This window comes from Cyclospora cayetanensis, unplaced genomic scaffold, assembly GCF_002999335.1.
Source record: "Cyclospora cayetanensis isolate NF1_C8 unplaced genomic scaffold, CcayRef3 CcayRef3_contig_201, whole genome shotgun sequence".
Classification (NCBI taxonomy): Eukaryota; Apicomplexa; class Conoidasida; order Eucoccidiorida; family Eimeriidae; genus Cyclospora; species Cyclospora cayetanensis.
The window spans coordinates 22,750-43,007 of NW_020312150.1; the positions used below are offsets into that span (position 1 = coordinate 22,750).

Sequence of the window (20,258 nt, forward strand, 5' to 3'; positions counted from 1 at the left end):
TAGGAATAAACGGTTGCGTGCAGTCTTGACCTGAGCGGAATGCCAGATCTTTGGGGGCTGTGCGAATAAGGCGCTGAAAGACCTAGGAGGAGAGCACAAGGAAAGCATGAGCCAGTGCCAGCAACACAATGAGCACAAAGAAAAATGCGATGAAGCGAAGTCCCAGAGCCTCCAACTAGAGAGGTTTGCAAAGTTGAAGCTGCTTAGGGGTGGTGCTGCTTTTTGGCTATTCTGTAGAGTATCTCACCTTTCGTCCACTATCGTACGGCGCGAAGGAAGTTTCATGGATAGCCGCCATACTGGTCTGAGGCTCTTTAAACAGCTTCATGACCTTTACACTGGGATGTGCGAATGTCGTCAGAAGTGCAAAGAACAGGAGGGCGCATAGGGGGGTGGGCATTGCCCTGATGAAGGTCTGCTGCGGGAATATGATGCCAATGGATATTGTCTCGAATCATCCTCTGGATAGCCAAAACTTTCCAGCCTTGTGACAGTTTGCTGTATCTTGTATAGGCCGTTCCAGAAGAAAAGAAGTTCTGAAGAAGCAAACAATCTTAAGCATCCGGAATGCCTTGCCTCCATAACGAACGCCAAGAGAAGGAAAGAGGCAATGCGCCGCAAATTCGGGGGTTCCTTGGGCTCAATGCTTCTATTTATAGAGTTATGCGTCAGAGCAAGCAGCAGCAGCCCAAGGACACCCACGGGACCCGGAAAAGTAGGGCCTCGCACGGCAGAGACGCCGGCACTGCTGCCCAACAAATACATGGTTTCAGTAGGCATGGAAGTATTAATTGAATGACGAAGACTAACGGAAGAGCCAGATAATACTAAACTGGGCGGCTGAATCCCTTATTTTGCCCTTTCTCCTGTGTGCAATAGCTGCAGCCGCTAGAAGAAGGCCGCACCTCTGGGCGTTTCAATGCGTTGGATCCCTCATCATGTGGATGAAGTCACTGTTCTAAAAGGCCCGCCAAAAAGCAGTTCTGTAGGTTTGTCTCTGCTCTGGGAAATGATGGTTGCATGAGTGTCCATTTATGAAGGGGGGCCGTAATTTCATAGCGAGTGCCGGCCCTTGCAAATTGCAGTAGCAGGGAGGCCGATCACCATCGTTGTTATTGCCTTCATCTGATTGTCGTATATCTTGTGCTCTGCACTTATTTAGCGTTGTAGTGTGTCTGTGTGACACAGGGAGACGGTGAAACGCGCTCCTCCCTGTGGATGTCAGAAGGGTCAGATCGTGCTGCCACGGCGCGTCGCAAGGCATGACAAATAGCTTTAATGGAGAACGGGTGGAATTTTCCTTGGCAACAAGCAAACGAGTTCAAAGTTAGAATGCAGCGTCTACGCTGGATTATGGGAAATTTCTGCTCCAGCTCACTTCATTGCTAGCCCAGTGGTTCACCGGAATGTGAAGTAGTTAACAAGGACCAAAGTCCCATCCAGCAGATTGTCGTAAAACTGATCCCAACTGATTTGCGGGTAAGACTAGGAGCTCAACGTGCAAAATGGCTTACCGAAGTGGCTCATCAGTTGCGGAGATAAAGTGTGGAGCAACTATCGCAGTTCTCTTGATTTACCGTTGTGTTTCCTGGTCAAGCGCCGGGCACACGGTCCATTGGAAGGAAAATGAGTGTTGAAAAATTAAGGAAATTTAATAATCTAAAATTGCGTACGTGAGTAATGCACGCAGGACAGAGCACGCGAGGGCTGGAAGGAGGTTGCTGTCTCTCCCCTTCGAGAATACCCACAACAAATTCTGCGCAAACTTTTTATATGCTCTCAGCGAGAACGGCTCAACATGCCTATGCTCTTATGTGATTGCCAGGACTTTCACTAAATAGTTCTTTAACTGCAGCGAACGGAAAACAAATTGCGCCACTTCACGCAGAGGACCCCATGAACACTTCCTCCTATCTCAGCGGTGAAAAATACATTGAGCAGCTTGATAAATAAAAGCGCATATACCACCCATTTTCTTCTTGGTGAGTTGACTCAATCCGAAACTGTCCAAAGATGGGATCTACCTCGTTTTCCGTGCTAAGAGACATATAGTCACACGAGGTCACCAGAAGCGAAAAGGAGCCTGAAGGCAGGGTCGTCTTAGGGAGACAAAACTTCCAACGAACCTTGGGTGTAGAAGTCGCGAAGTATGAAGACTTCAGCGTATAGTGGAGCAGAAATTCCACGGCTGTCCCTATCGAAGGATCAAAGCGTTACTTCAAGCCGGAATGCGCTTTGCCCCAGCTGAGTCTCTGGGTGAAAAATTGTAGCACTACCATCAGTAGTTTCGCAAAAATGGGTCTCCGTAAGAGCGAATTCCATAGAGTGTCATGAGTGTAGCCTTGCCTTTTTATCAAGAAGTTAAAGCATGTGGTGTAATTCTGTAAAAGCTACTAGCATTGTCAACTCCAGTGCAGGTATAGCGACACCAGTCGCCGACAGCACTTGCGTCTGTGCTTCCTTTGTAGGGAAGTATAAGTTTAGTTTGAGCTTTTTTGAAGAAAAACATGCCAATTGTTTCAGTGAAAAGTTGACAAACGCTCACTTTGATGCATAACACCAATTTTCTAGGGCAATTTAAGCAGACAGTGAGTGTACTCCAAAGAAGAGAAATAACCTAGCCCATTCACTCAGTGAATGCATTATTGCGTGCACGCGATTGGAACACGATTTTGCAATTTCGGTTTCATACACCAGATGCCGCTAGGGAATAGTCGTGAGCAAGTAGGCTTTATGGCGTGGTGCATGCAACGACTTTGTCTGTCCAGCATTAGATAAAATCTAAGAACCAACAAAAATCTTGAACAGGATACGTCCACTTTGTGCGCTAGAAAGGCATCAAGGTTGTTCTGGTCCGTCATGGGAATGGCTGACTCCTCAGCGGGCGAGTAAAAGTTTACCGGTCTTCCCACATAGGAAGGACAGTTAATGGCTTTGTTTCCCTGACGGGAACACCAAAGCGTATGCTCTAATTTGTGTACTGTGCACTGAAGACTTGGTCACAATACTCCGATAGCTCCTGCTTGGATCTAATTCGTTGTTATGCCAAGGCAATTGCCTAGCATGGCAGCTAGACTTTAAAAATATTCGTGTAAAGCACGTGTTCCAGCCTCTTGTATTTGACTTTGGCAGTCATGCTGTATCCTGGTAGTCCACTGCAATTTGCAGGTGCACCGACCGTCAGCTTTGAGCCGTGACCGTAGGCTATTTTTTCTGGTCCAACGGTCTGTAACACTGGCCAGGCGCCAGAAGAGGAGTGTCTTTATCCCCAAGCTTTTGGATACCGAAGTTTCCTTGCCTGTAGACTAGTAAGCTTCGTTGCTTCAGCCGCTGTGCTGCCAAATGCATTACTGACAGCCAATTTACTACGATGGCAGGTTCACTACACTTCTTCAAACCCAGTGACTGTACGGCAAACTAGCTTTCAGTTGGCAGAAAGAATGACGACGCGCAAAAGGCTACCTCGAAGGAAAGCAGACCAGTGTGCCTGGGCCCAGGAACTAGCTGCTGTCCCAATTGGAGGCCTGCCCTGAATACTTTGGTCTACCAAGAAAACGCCTCCAAGGCTGCTTTTTGGTGGACTACCATCATTATTTCTGTTCTAAGGGCCACCCCAGTCGACGATCTGTTATATTTCTTTCGTATGCACTACGCGAGGAGCCGAAGCGCACAATGGCCTGCACAGGATGGCGAGGATGGGTTCACCGAGGAAATGAAGGAGCATAGCTTATGCACTGGCCCGTAAATATTATGCTCTTGAAACCGTTGCTTGCTAACTCGAAGGAATGCAGAGTGATTTCAGTAATTTTGCTGTTGGTACGGGTCTAAGAACGCAGCCAAATGTAGGGCTGCAAATCTGCGAGAATGGGCACCTTTTCCTCCGGCTTTTCCTTTACCCGAGTTTCATGGGGGAACCTTTGCTTGCGCCGACCTCACCTTGACAATACTCTACATGATAATTTGATGAGGCCACCAAGGTACGGTCTGGCTAAATTCACGCTTAATTGTGGACAAATGTTTGCATATACAGCCGGATGTCGAAGTCCAAGTCTCGCAGATTTTAGCGGTGCCCAGCCCAACGTCATATTTACTTGAAACTCCTTCCCAGATACACGCATGCTAAAGGTGCATAGGGCTCTATTATGCAGCATCGAGGAATAATACAAGTATTCAAATGGATTTTGTCTCACCAGTTTAGCGCAGGTAGGGAATTCCCGGGAGCTTAGAAAAGATGGATTCAGGCAAGCTTCACTCAACAGCAAATATCCCACGATGCGTAGTAGCGATTTGTTGTTTCGTTAGTAATAATGCAAGCTTCCATGCTTGTGGCAAGTTGCTTAGAGCCAAACCAAATAATGCTTGAAGCCCAAGGGCATAATGGAGATACGAAACAACTCTTTGAAGATCTGTGAGCCTTTTTATGCGGTCCAAGTAGCAGGGCGTCAGCAATGTAATCAGTGATCGCTTGTGGAGTGGAGAGTCCAAGGTGAAGCGAGGCGGCAGGAACCACCTTGCATGAGACCTTTAATCAAATGGCCTCTTTAAAAAACTAGTTACAGTCGATCTAATTGCTCCATGAGGAATACGTTTAAAATATCTCGAATTCTATAATTGTGCTACAGCTCCTAGCCCATACCCTCTGCGTTTGGTGAGGCTGTGTCAGCCACCACCAGACGGCTCTGCATCTCATTTTGAACCAAGGCAGCCCTTCGGAAGCTTGGGGCCAAACTGTGCAAGCAGCAATTCACGAGAATTTAGCTGCAAGACAGAGTTTCTGATAGAGCAAACAACAAAACTGCTACAAATCTCCGACTCCGCTGGACAAAGTTCGGAACCACCAGGAGGCCAAGTCCCCCACAAACACCACGCAGAGCTGAAGGCGCGAAACCAGCTGAACTCCCACATGCCTAGCTACTAGAGTGCTACATGGTAGCTCCTAGCTACCGACGTAATACGGCCGGGTAGATCCAGGCCGGCTGGCGCTCACTTACGTGCACAATATCACAGTGACGGCGCATATGATGCGTCTTGCAGCATAATCAGAGGCAGCGGCCTAAACGACGGGTCACGAGTCAGCTATATCTCGCAAAACACCGCAGCCCTCTTAGCTTTGTCAACCACTAATTGCTGCTGCCACCACTGGCAGAGCGAAGGGCTCACAGGGGCCTACACAACACAGAAACGACATGAGCGAAAACAGAGCCACTGATATTCGGAAGCAAGGCCTAAGAGGAACATTAGTACTTATAAAGACCGCAAGGCAGCAGTAACCCGGAACTCACCGATTGCAGCGCAGGCAGCGCCATACCTCCCCAGCCTGCGACAATAGAAACGCCACGCGTGTATCAGCAACAATGACATCGTCATGGTGGGCAGCAACAACTGTACCAAACTAGCAGAGAGGGGATCTGCAGCAGAGGCTTCGGTGCAGAGACAAGAGATGGACGGAAGTTCGGCAATAAAACGTACTGCAGCGGCAGCAGAAGAGAGGCACCTGCTGCAGCAAAGGGCGCCGCAGTCTTCCCGGTCTGCAGCGCAGCCAGATGGAAAATAAGCAAAGTTGCATATCTTTGGCTCATTCCGCAGTCAAAGAGAATCAGGATAGGCGTGCCCACATCAACAGTAACAGCTGCCGTCCTTGCAGAGTAGCATGCAAGATGCAGTGCAAACGATGGTACAAAAGTGCAAGTGACAGCTTTTTGGTGGAGAGCCGTGGCAGGGGCGCAGACTGACAGCAGACGATGCCCGGGAAGGGGGAGCTTTCCTCTGGCTGTTGCTGCTGCTTCTGGTGCTGTTGATTTTGTAGCTGCTGGCTGCTGCTGCTGTTGACGCTCGAACAAATTGCTCCGCAGCTGATGCAGGGCCCCGTGAGTACCTGCTGCTTCTCTCTCAGATGTGCCGCCACGGCCTGCTGTATTTTGCGCTGCCGCCGCCTTTTGAGGGCTTCCATCCACCTGAGCGCGTTGCACCATAGAGAGCGACCGCAGGTGCAACGAGGAAATGCATGCACAGAAGTAAGAAAGCTTCCCAAGAAAGGAGGCAAGACGAACGGTGCCGTGAGGGCAGGGTCAGCAGAGAAAGATAGGAGGGCGCGAAAAGGGGGAACCTCACAGTTGGTGGTTCTCAGTACTCATGCTGAAAAGGAGAACATCCGCAAGGCCCTCCAAATAGGCCCAAGCGCAGTCACCATCGTCATAAGCAATGAGACACCGCCCCGCCCTAAAGCCTCGACTACTGCTGCTGTCCGAGCCACTGCTGCTTCCTGATGGATTGTCGCAGAAGACAATGACGCCGCCATACCAAACTCCCATGTACGGGGAGTACAAAGCCACCCGTCTGCCGATGGCTGCAACGCCCTGCAGCACCACAGACGCAGGAGGCACACAGGCCGCACGCTGCTGCGCGTAAGGACCTCAACACCAAGAGGCATATACAGAGAAGGACACCTGAAAAGACGCCAGAGTAAGCAAGGGCTCATAGAACGAGAGCCAGAGGGCTTGCAGCACGCGCTCTGTACAATGCGCCGGTGAGCATAACCCCTCTCCAGCTGCATTGCATATCTAGAGTTACTAGGCAGTTACACATCAATATGCATATGGATCGCTCTGTTGGACCTAAAAAGGCCTCACCGTGCGGAGCGTTCCTCTCCACTCCAACGGTGGGGTCACCCTTTCCACAGCAGCAACGCCGGTCCAGCCAGCGCTGCTGCTATGGAGCATGCGCTGCAACACTGACGCCCCCGCAACGCACGCCGCGCGAATAGCTGCGGGGGATGCTGATGCTGGACTCCCGGCTCGCCCCTGTGCTGCTGCTTGTGCTGCTGCCCTAAGCGCAACGACTACGAATCCAGTCCACAGCCGCAGCTGCTGAACGGCTATCACCAGGACACCTGCCGCAGTGGAAGGCGCTTCCTCTTGATGCAGAAGCGAGTTCGCTCCGTTTGCTGTTGGTCCCGCTGCTGCAGACATGCTGTTTATGCCGTCCTGTGCCGCAATGCCCTGTGAATCCCGAGGCGTCTGCTGCACAAGCGCTGCGACAAAGGAACACCAGCACGAGTATCGACAGTTCTTCGCCTCCGCATGCAAGGAGTACAGCAACGCCTCATTCGCAGCCCCGCGTTGCAGCGGAGACAGTAAGGGCTGCAACCCAGAGAGCTCCGTCACGTAGCTGCTGTCGTCATCCAAGGGCCAGGCTGTTTGAGGCACTGCTGCAGAAGCCTTCATCCGGTGAGAGGCATCAGACTCTCTCTCCGTGGAAGAGACCCCCCCAGCAGCCCTGTCGAGTCCACGTTGCTGCTGCTCGTGCTGCCGTTGCTGCCGGACAAAGAAAAGGCGCAGCTGCTGCAGCGCCATAAGAACTGCCGCGCTCACAAAGTAGCTCCGGATTTCCACGTTGCACGCCGCAAGGGCACTGCCGTCAGGATCTGCCTCTGCACCGCCTGCTGCCGAGCCGCCTCCTGCAGTTGGTGCAGATCGCCAGCAACTACACACCTGAGGGCAGTGCGACGGCTGCCTGCCATCAGAAGCCATCGTGGCCTGGGATATGCGCAGCAGGGGCAGCAGCTCAGCGCCTTCGCTTGGCTGTTCAGCAGGATTTTCCCTGGAGCCAACACTGCTGCTGGCGGTGAAGTCTGAGGGAGGCACAGGACCAGAAAAGAAGAGGGACATATAATTGCTCTTCACTGCCTCATCGTCTGCAGCGTCATCTACAAATAAACCTTCGGGGACACCAAAGTCATCTTCCCCGCCTCCATAGCTGCTGCTCGTGCTGCTGCTGCTGCTGCTGTTGGCGGCAGGCTTGAGCTCCCCCGGATCAGATGCGGCTGCTGCCGCAGCAGATGCTCCTGCCCGTGCCGCAGCAGCGGGGGTGGCCTCAGAGAGGATCGCTTCCCAAGTCTGCCGGACAGAGGCAGCAAGCCTTATGGCCTCCTGCCTTGCCGCGGCAGTGCTTGTATCCAGCAGCCGCAGCAGCGTGCCCTTCAAAGTGCCTTCATACCGGTGCGCTCGCTGCTCCTGCTGTAGCTGCTTCAGCTGCTGCTCAGACAGATGCGTGCAACGAAAGCCCGTCTCGCTGTCGATCACTGACTCGAGGCCTTGCAGCTCCACACTAGCGAGCGCCAGATGGCTCTGCTCTTGCTGCTGCTCTTGCTGCTGCCCTTGCTGCTGCGTGGCGGGGTGGGGAGTCTGCGAAGGGTGAATTGGGTATGCCGCGGCGAGGCACTTCCGCCGCTGGGCAATGTAAAGCCTCTTGCTGCTCTCTCGTTCCGAGACTTGCCCAACCAGCAGACGAGACTGCAAAACGCAACAGCAGCGGGGAGAGGGGGAGCAGTAGTAGGAGCAGCAGAAGTAATATGCGCTAGCTGTGGCATACAGACGGAGGGGGAGGACCTACAAGCTCGAGGAAGGAGCGAAGACGGAGCAGCAATCGAACGCTTGGGGAAATCTGGTTGCGAGTGTGGGAATGCTGCAGCAACACACAAACGCGCCACGATAGCCGCTATCCGAACAGCAACCCGTCCTTAAGGTGCACCCTGATATCGATAAATAGCAAACAGACCAGCTGCTACCAAAGTGCCATGCTTTCAAAACCGTCTTGCTGGGAGATAGGTGAGGCCTGAAACCTCAAGCCCTATCTCTACGACAAGTAGGTAGGAAAACACGAAATCCCCAGTGATTCTCTCGACAAGCCTAGAAAACTGCGCGGAAAGGATCCCTAGTGTGTCTCTGTATTTCCTTGATGTCTATGCTGCCGCAGAAGGAAAAGGACGAGGCGCACTTACCTTGAGACAGAAAGCTGTCGCCTGGAAAGAAGGCCCTGTAGTTTCTGCCATCTCCATGAAGCACCCCCGCAGTTGAGCGCAAAGGGCATGGAAGGTCGTTGTGCACTCCCGGGCACAACAGGAAAGCATCAAACCGAACGAGAGGCCGCATATTGCACAGACAAAAGTACCGGCAGACTCTCCAGTTCCTTCTGAGCCAGCAGCTTCTTGCAGCTGCAGTCCTGCAGCAGCGGTGTTCGATACGGCTCGAGACTGATCTCTACGAGCGACGCCGCTCTCCTGCTGCTGCTGGTTCTGCTTGGCAGCATTCTTACCAGCACTATTGCAGGGGTTTTGTTGCAGCTCCCTCTGTAACGCGGCATCGACTCCGACAATGGGAGAAAGGCTCTCTGTCTCAGCAGCTTCCACACCTGGTGTCCAGAGGGCACACACCATATGCACGAACTGTAGCGGTGCCGCTGTGTTGCCGCCATCCACGCGCCTGCTGCTCACGGCAGCAGCAACTGCCGCTGCAATTTTGTCAGCTGAAGCGCCAACAACCGTCTCCACGGTAAATCCGCATGAAGACGGCAATGCCAGTTTGAGGGCGCCCCCACGACGGGGGCACAGCTGGCAGTACACCTGAGGAAGCACGCGCAAAGGCACACACGGGAAATCCCTTGAAGAAACCCTCCAAGAGCCCTTGCTGGCTGCACGCAAGATGGAAGCCTCTCTCCATCTACATACCTCATCTCGATTGGATGCATACCGGCACGGCTCGCATAGAAACGGCACCGGCACATACGGCTCGCCGCCGTTGCTGCAGCCTGTTGCGGGAATATCCGAATAAGGACGCTTTAGACCAGGAGGTTTCGAAATCGAGGTTGCGTCCTTGGTGCTGCTGCTGCTGCTGCTGTGGCTGCTGCTGCTGCTGCACGTGCTGCTGCAGCAGCTGCTGCTGTCTCTGCCCTCTGGAAGCCCGCTGGTGATGGTGGTGGTGCCATGCGTTCCCCCCGTATGTTTCTGCCGCTTGATGCCACAGTCCTCCGCTTCAAGTTGCTCTTGCGGCTGCAGCTCGGGGCGGAGGATGCTGGGGAGGCATTCGCGGGGGATGCCGTAGCACATGCGGTGCACCGATATCCCGCAGCGGGAGCAGTAAAAGAAGGGATTGTTGGTGCTGGCAGTGACCTTCGGAAGAAGGCAGACGGCGCAGCAGTGGTCTTGATAGAAATCCAGCTCTTCCAGCATGGGTCGTTCCGTCGCAAAGACATCTCCATTTGTTGTGGCAGCTGCCGCGGAAGTCTCTCCTGCTCTCCCTCCCGCCGCTGCTCCCGCAGCTGTAGCCAAGCCTTCGCCAGCCGCGTTGGGGGTAATGCAGCCGGAACTGCCAGTAGTTGTGACGCTGTTTGGCCAAGGCCCTCCCGAGGCTGCAGCACCAGGTGCTGTCTCCGCAGCAGGAGTGCCTCCCCCCATGGAGTGCGCAGATGCCGCAGCTGCAGCTGCAGCAGCAACGGACCGTCGAGTGGCAGCGGCAGGAGGGGCCGCAGCGGCGGGAGTCACGGGAGTTGCTGGAAAATGCGCTTTGGAGGGCGTGGCATTGGTGGCATTGCAGCTGTTGGCAGCCGCAGCTGCTGCAACGGCTGTGCTGCGGCGGGTAGCCGCAGCAGCGGCGGGGAGCGCACGCTTGAGAAAGAACGCGCCTTTTCTCTCGCTGAGAGCATGCAGCTCTGGGCAGTGGTCTCGCGTGCAATAGCGTCGTGATCGCATGACGGCCTGCAAGGCTCCACTCCTCCTGCAGGTAAAGAGAAGGTAACAGACTTGGAAGAATCTGAGGAGGCGGCGGAAAGCGAGCACAACACGACCAACCCCCCGCTTCTCCCCCCTTTCTCCGCCTCGCATAGGAGGGCTTATTTGGAGCGTAAAAGCAGGAAAGCCTCGAGGCCCCTGCGGCGGGGGAGGAGAGGGAGGGGGCCTCTCGTCGACGGCAGTCCGACACGCACCGGATAGAAGGCGCCTCCGGCGTATGTTTGAAGCAGAAGGCATTGAGTCTGAGGCGGGGGAAGCAATGATCCAACGTCCCTCTAACGACAAGGAAGAGGCCAGGGATCGTCTCCGCCGAGCAGTAGAGGCCTCCGAGCCACGCGCACATGGGGTGGAATGCCACAGTGCACCCCACCTGAGAGCACCGGAGGCAAGCTCCTCCCGCCACACCGCAAAGCGAGCAGACGGCAAACCGACGCCAACTCTGCACGCCCTCAAGACTCCAAGGCTCGAGACGCTGCAAGTCCAAGCACACCACTTCTGGCATCAGAAAGACACAGCAGAGCACATGCGCCCAAGCGCCTGTTGCAGTGGGCTTGAGGGCCCCTCCGCCTCGGCAGCAGATCTGCAAATAGGGACAGCAACAACCCACAGCACTCGTGAAAGCTAGAGCTTGTTTGCCCGTAAAAGGCGGCAGCAGGTGTTAGCGTGACGGGAAATTGCGGAGAAGAACTACACACGCAGCGAAAATGGAATACGACACAGGCAGAGACCTCCGCCTCGCCCCCGCACGATTTGCATGCAGTCGAGGCGGCAGCAGCTCAAAGCGGAAGGCTCCTCATGCGGCGTGCACGAGGCTTGCAGTTGCAGCGGTCCTTCTTAGCACTGCCAACAACAGTGTGCCTGATGGCCAGTGCGATTTCGGCGCTGTAGTCGTGGTGGTGGTTGTGGTGATGCAGGAACTCAAGAGGCGGGGTAAAAGAGGCAGGGGAAAAGAGGAGGGTGCAGGCACGAAGGCCGAGAAATTGTGTCATCACCGCTACGAGGATGGTGGCTTGTAGAACGGCTGGGGGGTGGGAGTCTAATGGCTGGGGGGTAAAAGTCTTGCTAGGCGCGCTTGTAAGAGTTGTTACCTGGCATTTCGGATCCATGGGCTTGAAGACGGCCATCCACTGAGTGCCTAAAGTTCTTTTTTCGAACTCGCAACGGCGGCACAGCCAATCTTCCGCTTCCACCGCTTCCCCCATGCGGCCCACGCCGTAGCAATGCTTGTGGCAGCAGAGGAGGCAGCGCACACATGAATAGAGGGGATTTAAGGACGAAATCTCCCCTTGCCAGCATACGCAGCAGCACACCAGGTCTAAGCCACCCCCGGGCATACTGCCTGACAGCAGGAAACTGCACGAGTCATTGGCGCCTCCGCTGTTGCAGATAGCCACACTGCCGCTCCCACCAAAAGGTGCTGCTGCAGCTGCTGCTGTTCCTCCTGCTGGATTTCCTGCTGCTGCGGCCGCAGCAGCAGTTCCTGCTGCATCAACGGCTGTTTGGCGATGCCGCTCGGTGGGATACTGCGTTCTGCAGGGACATACGGGAGCACCCAAAAACGCAACTGCCTCAAGAGGACGCATCTAGCAATGTATAGTCTATCAGAAAACACCAGCAACAACAGCAACAGCCACCAGCAACAACAGCAACAACAACCAGCAACAACAGCAACAACAACCAGCAACAACAGCCACCAACAACCAGCAACAACAGCCACCAGCAACAACAACCAGCAACAACTGCAACAACAACAGCCACCAACAACCAGCAACAACAGCCACCAGCAACAACAACCAGCAACAACAGCAACCATTAGCAACAACAACCGAGGTCCAGATAAGAGCCGGAACAGCACCAATTGCCATACCCCTGTGCTACTCCTGTCGCAGCAGCTTGAAGCCCGTTACTACGGGGAGCCTGAACGCCATGCCAGAGGCCCTTCGTTGGGGGCCTTGGGTTGACTGCAGAATTCTCCCTAGGCAACACCCCTTCCTGGTGTTCGTACAGTCGCAGCGCCGCTGCTGCGGCGTCACCCGATTCAGCTGCCTCGGCAACAGCAGCAGCAGCGGCTGCTGCCTCCGCAGCCTCCGCAAAGTCACTCGCAGGGAGGCCCTCCTCAGGCGGCTTCTCCGGTGTCTGATTGAACAGATGCCGTTGTTGCTGGTGCTGCAGCAGCTGCTGCTCCGGGCTGGCATTCCTCGCCCTCCCCGTTGCCGCTGCAGCTGCAGCAAACCGACAAGCCACGGCCTGGAGAGCTGCCGCCGTTTCATTCTCCTTGCACACGCTACCGCTGTTGCTGCTGCTTGAGCCCTCAGTCTGAGAAGGTGCGCATTTGGCAGCTGCCGTCCCAGGAGATGCCCCCAATACTTGCTGCTGATTCTGCTGCTGATTCTGCTGCTGCTGCACTGCCGCCGCATTCGGCAGGAAGGGTGGCATGGCCACATCCCTGAGGCCTGCACAGAGGGCTTGCCTCAGATGACCCCACCTCTGCATTTCGCCGTAGCGTTGCAGCAAAGAAGACAAGACGTCTGCCCGTTCCGACAGCCTCAAGGTGCTCTGGTTCTCTTCAAGGAGACAGCGCAACAAGGAGGACTTGAAGCGATGCAGATCGCGCGCCAACACACGCCCTACCTGCGCAGTTACCCAAACCCAAGACCAGCAAGCATATACAGAAGCTTGGGAGGTGCCTGTATACTATGCGCATAAGCACACGCGTTAGTGCCTTGCCTCTCTCACTCCCCAGCCATCCTCCCTGTATGCGCTGGAAGAGCCGAACAAAGGCTCACAGCCGAAATCAAAGGACAGGCGAAAGCACAGAGAAAGGAGCTCGTCAGCAGGCAGTGACAGCTGCTTTTGAATAGTGGCACACGTGGAGCGTTGGTACACCGGGATCCGCTTACCTGCAAGAACTGCATGCATTGCGATCCGACGAAGTCTCCAGCTTCTCTATTTTCCCCACAAGCCCCCCAATACCACCGATGCCCTGCCACCTCTACGAGAGAGGCTACGCCTCCATTAACACCACCGATGGTGTGGCTGCTGTTGCCTGCAAGACTAACAGTACCAGCCGCAGGACGGTTTACTGCCCCTCCGAAGGTAAACGACGGGTTAGGCAAATCCGCTGCCGTCACTTGGGAGCCTGCCTTGTTGCCGCTATTGCCGTTCGAACCATCTGCGGCAGGCTGCTGCTCCTGCTGTCGCTCCTGCTGCTGCTGCTGCTGCTCGCCAGAGGCCTCCTTCCTCCCCTCTACGTCCATGGAAACCCGTGAGCAGTCCGTGCCGTTGCTCTCGGCCTTCGCGAGAACCCTTGTCTCGCTTCCTTGGTAAGCTCCGCTTTTCACCGATGTTTCATCATCTGCTGTTGCTGATTTGCTGGACGCGCCTTCGTGGAGGGAGCAGAGCTTCTTAGAGGTTCCATCGCTTTCCTCCACTCCTCCATGTTCTGCTCCATTTGGCCTTTCTGGGCCTGGCAATCTCTGGTGCTTTTGTTGTTGCTGCTGCTGCAGTTGCTTCTGCAGCAAAGCCTTGAGGTCCGGAGCCGTTCCTTCGGCGGGGATCTGCATGCAGTGTAGCTGCCTCCTGCAAAAGGCAAGTTGGTAGTCCGTGAGGATCTTGAAGGCTTTAATGGACAGCTGACACCCTGCAGTTTGAAGGGTGGGACTGTTGCTTACGGTTTCTGTTGCTCCCTCCTCTACAACAACCCCACCGCCTTGCGGCAATGCAGGAGTAGCGGCGGCGGTAGCAGCGGAAGCGGAAGATCCTGCTGCTCCTGTGCCGAAGGCAGCAGGAGACGCAAGCCCCCCTTGGTGCTCTGCGAGAGCCGGAGCGACTACCTTTTGGAGATACGCTTTGATAGCAACATCATCCAATACAAAGCTCCCGTTTCCGTTGCTGCCGCTGGCACTTGGAAGCGCATTTCTGCCCTTGCTACACAGTTCGTCGAGAAGCTGCCCGGCCTGGGGAGCCTCAGAGTAACGCCCCTCGACGGGCTCAAAGCAGCACCAAGCAGCCACCGATCCGAAGTCGATGAGTGCCGTAATGGGCAGCTTGTGAGCGGCATTCTCCACGTCTCTGCCTTCCACGCCACCCTGCTTCATGCCCTTTCGCTTTTCCTGCCTCTCTTTGAGGACCTGCGCATGAAGCTCAAGAAGTTCCTGAAGTGCATCGAGATCCTCTGCTGCCGGCAGAAGGAGGTCTGCCGCGTTGGGGGTAGAGTCTGGCTGCAACAGAGTGCGCTCGATAGTTTTCGCTTCTTGCAGGGCCTGCTGTCTCTCCGGACCCTCCTTAAAGGCCCTTGAGATGTCTGCAGCAAAGGGCCCCAGGGGAACCCTCCGAAACAGCGCGTCGAATCGGCTCCATTGCACGCGACTTCCCCGAGTCGAGCTCGAGCTGCTGCTGCTGCTGCTGCTGCTACTACTACTAGACGTAGTTTTATGAGCTGTGCTACCACCACATACGCCGTCTGCCGCATCCCGTTTGCTCCCAGAAGAGGCCGCTGCTGCGCCGCCCGCAGTGCCTAACGACGGATTGGAAGTTTCTGCAGCCAGTGTTGCATGCACTTCGCCTCCTCCGGCAGCAGGGGAAGCCTGCGGAGACGGCCTGCTGCCCTTGTTGTACGGTGTTGCTGCTGCTGCTGCTGCTGCTGCCCCTCCTGCATGGCGACCTCGTGCCCTAAGGCCCCGTGTCACACCCCCTTTCCCGCCACTCGCAGCGCCCTCTGCGCTTGATGCCGCGTTGCTGCTGCCTGATGGCACTGTTGCTCCTGTAGCCGCTGGCGAGCTGCCGCAAGCGACTGCAGGGGCAGCCGCGGGAGGAACTCCCCCTGCAGCCGGCGTAGTCGCGACGGAAGGCAGCAGAGAGATACTCCCAGGGCCCAACAGCAAAGAAGCCGCCGAAGGCGATGGCGCTGCTGGCGTTGCTGCGTACAGAGGACCAGCAACAAATGATCGAGCAGCCGCAGCAGCTGCTGCAGCAGCAGCACCTGCGGCTGGAGATGCTGCGGTGACCCCTAATCGCATAGCCTGGAGTTGCTGCTGTTGCTGCAACTGCTGCTGGAGCTGCAAGTGCTGCTGGAGCTGCTGCTGCTGCTGCTGCTGTTGCTGTACTTGCGCAAGCTGCTGCCGCCCCTGAGAAGTCGGACCAAGTGCTGCCGCTAGGTCAGACGCAGCAGAAGACAAGGCAGGCTGCAGGGCTGGACATGAACTCGCTAAAGCACTGGAAGCATCCTTTGCAGCTCCCGTCGCTGGAGAGTGGCCGCCGTTGATGACGGAAGAATCTCCTACATCTGCTGCTACAGCTGTGCCGTCTGCTGCCAAGGCGGCTTCCTGTTGCTGCTGCTTTTGATGCAAATAGTGTTGCTGCAACAGGTGCTGCTGCTGCTGAAACAGCTGCTGCTGCAGATAGTGTTGCTGCAGCAAGTGCTGTTGGAAGTACTGCTTCTGCAGAAACTGCTGCTGCAGATATTGCTGGTGAACATACAGCTGCTGTTGTGGAGTCAGGGGTGGCTTCTGCTGCTGCTGCTGCTGCTGGCCTGGCAGACTGGCGACAGCAAACATCTGCTGGGCTATAGGGGAAGGCAGCTGAAAGGGGACTTGCTGCTGCTGCTGCTGCTGTTGTTGCTGTTGCTGTTGAGTAATACCATCGCGCTGCTCGTGCTGCAGTTGCTTCTGCGGCGCATCGTGCAGCAGCAACTGCTGCTGCTGCACCTTCGCTGCTGCACCTACACCGGCAGCTGCTGAAGATCCCCCTACACTGTCCTCCGAAGCCACCACTGTCGGCTGAAGACTACCAAAGAGGGCCTTTTTGCGGCTTTGTTTGGCAACACCGACGGCTGCAGCATTGCTGTGTTGCTTACAGAATACAGCGCGCCAGGGAGCCTCTCTGCCTATCCCTTCAGCATCCCCAGACCACAGAGAGCAGCAGCAACAGCAGCAGTTCGCTGCTTTGGCACAGGTGACGTGCAGCCGGTTGCTGCAGCCAGGATAGCCGCAGCTCACAGGAAAGCCCCCCAAGCCGCAGAGACAGCATACCCACTGCATTGCTGCAGCCAATGATACGGAGGACGCAATTGCAGTGGGCGAGTCTAAGTGCAGCTGCTGCTTAAAGAAAGGTCCTCCAACAGCATACAGCACGCAGCAGCTGTGCACCCAAAGGCGTTCCTCCCCAATACGCATGGCCCCCCCCCCGGCCTTCAGGCAGAGGCGGCACACCTCTGAGATGCTTCTGCTACTTGCTGATGCGCCTAGCTGAGAGGGCTGCTGCAACGAAGCACTGGAGGGTCTCTTGGGAAGAATCATTTCGCCGGCTGAGGCTGCAGATGCAGCAAGAGCTGGTGCATCCACTTGCTGCTGCTGTTGCTGCTGCTGCTTCTGCTTCCAGACGCAAAGGCAGCACAGCCACGGGCCTTCTGGAGCGGCAAAGAGAGCATAGCAATACTGATGAACTGCAGCACCGCAGCCGCTGCAGACTAGAACAAGGTTGCGAAGTTCTGAACCCTTCACCAGACACACACTGCATTCGAGCTCTTCCCCTCGCGATCCTGCTCCTGTTTCGCTTGATGGTTTCCCTGCAATTGAACCGGAAGCAGAAAAAATTCCTGACGAAGTGTTGTTGCGGGGGGGGGATGCTGCACTCGCCTCCCCAGCTAGCGGCGGAGGCTGCTGCTGCTGCTGCTGCTGCCGCTGTTGTTGTTGCCGCTGCACTTCGAGGCTGGCCGCATGCGCCGGTGCGGCAGCTGCAGCGGTGGTGCACCTGCTGAGGCCATCCGCAGCATCTGTGGCTGTCTCTCCCGCTGCTGGGCACATTGATTTGCTACTGCTGCTTCTCCGTTCAGAAGCACCAGCGGCATTGCAAGGCAACTCTTGCATCTCGTGTGTTGCAGCAACTTCGCTGCTCTGCCCTCCTGGTCCTCGCGGCGGGGACAAAAGAGAGGCTGCAGCAGCTGCAGCCGTCGGAGTTGCAGCACAAGCGGCAGGTGTACAGCTTCCAGCTGATGAAGGCTGTCGGAGGCCTGTTGCGTCGGGTGCTGCTATCGCAGCTGCTGCTGCTACGTACTGGTGTGGCTTGTGCTGTGCTGCAGCAGCGACTCCCGTTCCTCCGCCTGTCCTGTGACCGCCCATCTGCCGTTGTTGCATCGGCGTAGCTCTTTTCGTGGCATCAGGCATGAAGGATCGGCACGCCTGATACTTGCTGTCGCTGCACGTGCTCCCGTTGCTGCTACCGTTTCCGTTGGTGCAGCCTCCGCATCAGTTACCTGTGATGTGGGCTGTCAGTCCTGTCCGTAGCACTTGCAGGCTTCACAGCCGCTGCAGCCCGTGTTGCACAGGAAGCTTCAGATGATTAGAATTACAATCGAAGGGAGGTGAAGGCCTCTTACGAGGCTCCTCTTTAGGACCTAATGCTAAGAGTATGTTGCTGCTGTAGAGGCAGCAGCAACAGCGTATATGCGTTGTTTCCTCCCCAAAACTAAATACAAGCCATTAAAGAAAAGAGGGGACAATGCGCAACACCAGCTGCTGCGCTGCTGCACTGAGGTGCTGCGCATGCATTGCCACAGCCAGAGGAAGCGGCCGCATCAGTTGCAGCAGCTTCACCCGTATGGTCCGGCTTCCTGCGAGAAATGCAGAGAACTTGGAAAATCCGAATAGGATGAGTCTGTTGTTGCTGCAGAGAGGCGCAATTAGTGTAGACGATTCAGAGGGATAGTCTCTTTGATATCTGTTGGACATGACACGAAGCCGCGGAAATTTAATTCATGTTCAAAGCTGTTTAGGAAGAAAGCCGTTCAGAACAGCTCTCCAATTCCACAGGTGTATGGTGTAAGCAGCTGGTGGGCGGCATCTGTAGTGAGGCGACGATAGGGCCGTAGTAGGGCCCAACAGAGGGAGAATCTCTTGTGGGAAAATTGCGGAGGACGTCTGTTTTGAGCGCCCTCAGTTGCTCCCAGCGTGATAATAGCAATGGCGGGGCCTGGATTAGATTTATTGTGGAGACCAGATGGCCAAACCGTCCCGTGGCACAAGTCTCCTAAGGTTTGCTTCTCTGGAAAGTGGGGAAGGTTATGAGTAGTTATTTACGTACGGTGCAAAGGCATTGCCTGCCTGAAGAGTTTATGTACGTGTTGAGGTGGTCACCATAATCTACAGGGCTCCTGCAAATCGAAATGGCCACGCTCCACCTGCTGTTGTGCCCCTTTTTGGCGGAATGCACGACGCAACGGCACAGTGCTTTATACTAACTTGATGCCCTATGGGATATATAGCATATGGACACTAGATCTCACGGTCAATGCATGAAGTTGGAGGACGCAGATGCTAGGATGTGGGGCTGCAGTGGAGGGGGGGAAAATATTGCCCCGTGCTTTCCTATCAGGAGTCCACACTCTCCTTTAACAGCCCATGGTAGCACCTGCACTGCATCGACTGTGCGCGATGTGACGCACCTCATTCTATTCATGCGCATTTGGCAAAGGGGAGCTGGAAGCCTTCTTTGCAGTAGGGGTAGCTGCATGTCTTGCAATGTAGAAGAGCTGATGTTTCGGGTTCTGCCAGCCGCACCGTCCGTTCGCTAATATATCTCTGGCAGCGGCTCTGTTATATGCATATCAAGAACAGCTTTTGTGCGGTGTTTGCTGCTGACTGGCCTTTGTTGCCTGTGCTTTGCCCGCTTAAGAGGTATCAGCATCGTAGCTCTGCTTCCATGCACATAGTGTGACCTTCCTCTTTTCATTCTCGAAACTTTGACGCCATTCTAGATGATTTTCCCATGGTTGCGTTCCCAAACTTCCACACATGAGTTGTAAATATTGCCCAGTATTTACGTGTAGCAGCCAGAATGCATGTCGAAGGACCGATATGCGCAGCGTTGGAGCACTGTTAGTGTTATGGCCACTCATGTTTTCCTGTAGTGCAGTGAACTCGTTAATGCGAAGGGCTTTACATTACAACTCCATTCTCCGAGCCTTGGGCCCCAAAACTGCTGCCAATCAAGCAGCCTTCTATCGCCCGATTCTCTAGTTTTATACTGAAGAGGCAGGCCCGCCGATATGCTGTAACATAGGAACGCGTCTTTGCAGTAAGTATGGCTCACGGTAGCACCCCTGACAGACCGCCCCTTCAAGGATTTGTGTCAGTTCCCGGGAATGTCTGTCTGGACGGCCACACTGGGAGTAACTCATGTTATGGCACAGCCTTTAAGACACGTTGTTGTTTCATCCTTCGTAGCCTGTACTCTCTAGCTCTCTGTCTATCTCGTACAATCAAGCAGTCTGAATTGAGGGAACAGATATGAAAGAGCCGCGCCACCTCCAATGGAGTTGACAGGCAAAACCTGATGGGATAACAAAGACGGCTACTGCTGCGCAGTGGTAAGCCTTCAAAGGGCTGTATACCACAAGCTTGCTACATTTGACTTCTTATACACCGCCAAGATCCTACGTAATACACGCATGCAGATTCGCCGACGATACACCTACAAGAGCACAAGTCGATGCTCCTCCTGTTCCTGCTGTGGATGATAGGCTCAGACACCGACAGCGTCGAGGATGTCAGCACCCGATGCTATATATTCCATGCTGAGCTTGCCTCACACATAAGGCAGCAGGATTTCAGCGGAAGCAGCAGCCCAGCATGCAACAGTATCAATAACAGCATCAGTATCTGCTGCTACAGCAAACAGCAATGATGGACATACACAT

At 55.1% G+C, this 20,258-nt stretch overlaps 1 protein-coding gene across 1 annotated transcript; it reads right to left on the bottom strand.

Annotated features, from left to right (window-relative positions):
- Nucleotides 1-6,825: 6,825 nt before the first annotated feature.
- On the bottom strand, nucleotides 6,826-17,269 carry LOC34621520 (the record flags this gene model as incomplete). The annotated part of the gene is made up of 12 exons (XM_026337801.1): nucleotides 6,826-6,969; nucleotides 7,392-8,291; nucleotides 8,392-8,463; nucleotides 8,780-9,400; nucleotides 9,506-10,550; nucleotides 10,759-11,144; nucleotides 11,653-11,903; nucleotides 12,427-13,195; nucleotides 13,465-13,782; nucleotides 13,816-15,308; nucleotides 16,284-17,105; nucleotides 17,209-17,269. Coding segments are annotated over 12 exons (6,882 nt in total), but the record flags the coding sequence as incomplete, so codon positions are not given.
- Between the last annotated feature and the right edge of the window lie 2,989 nt (nucleotides 17,270-20,258).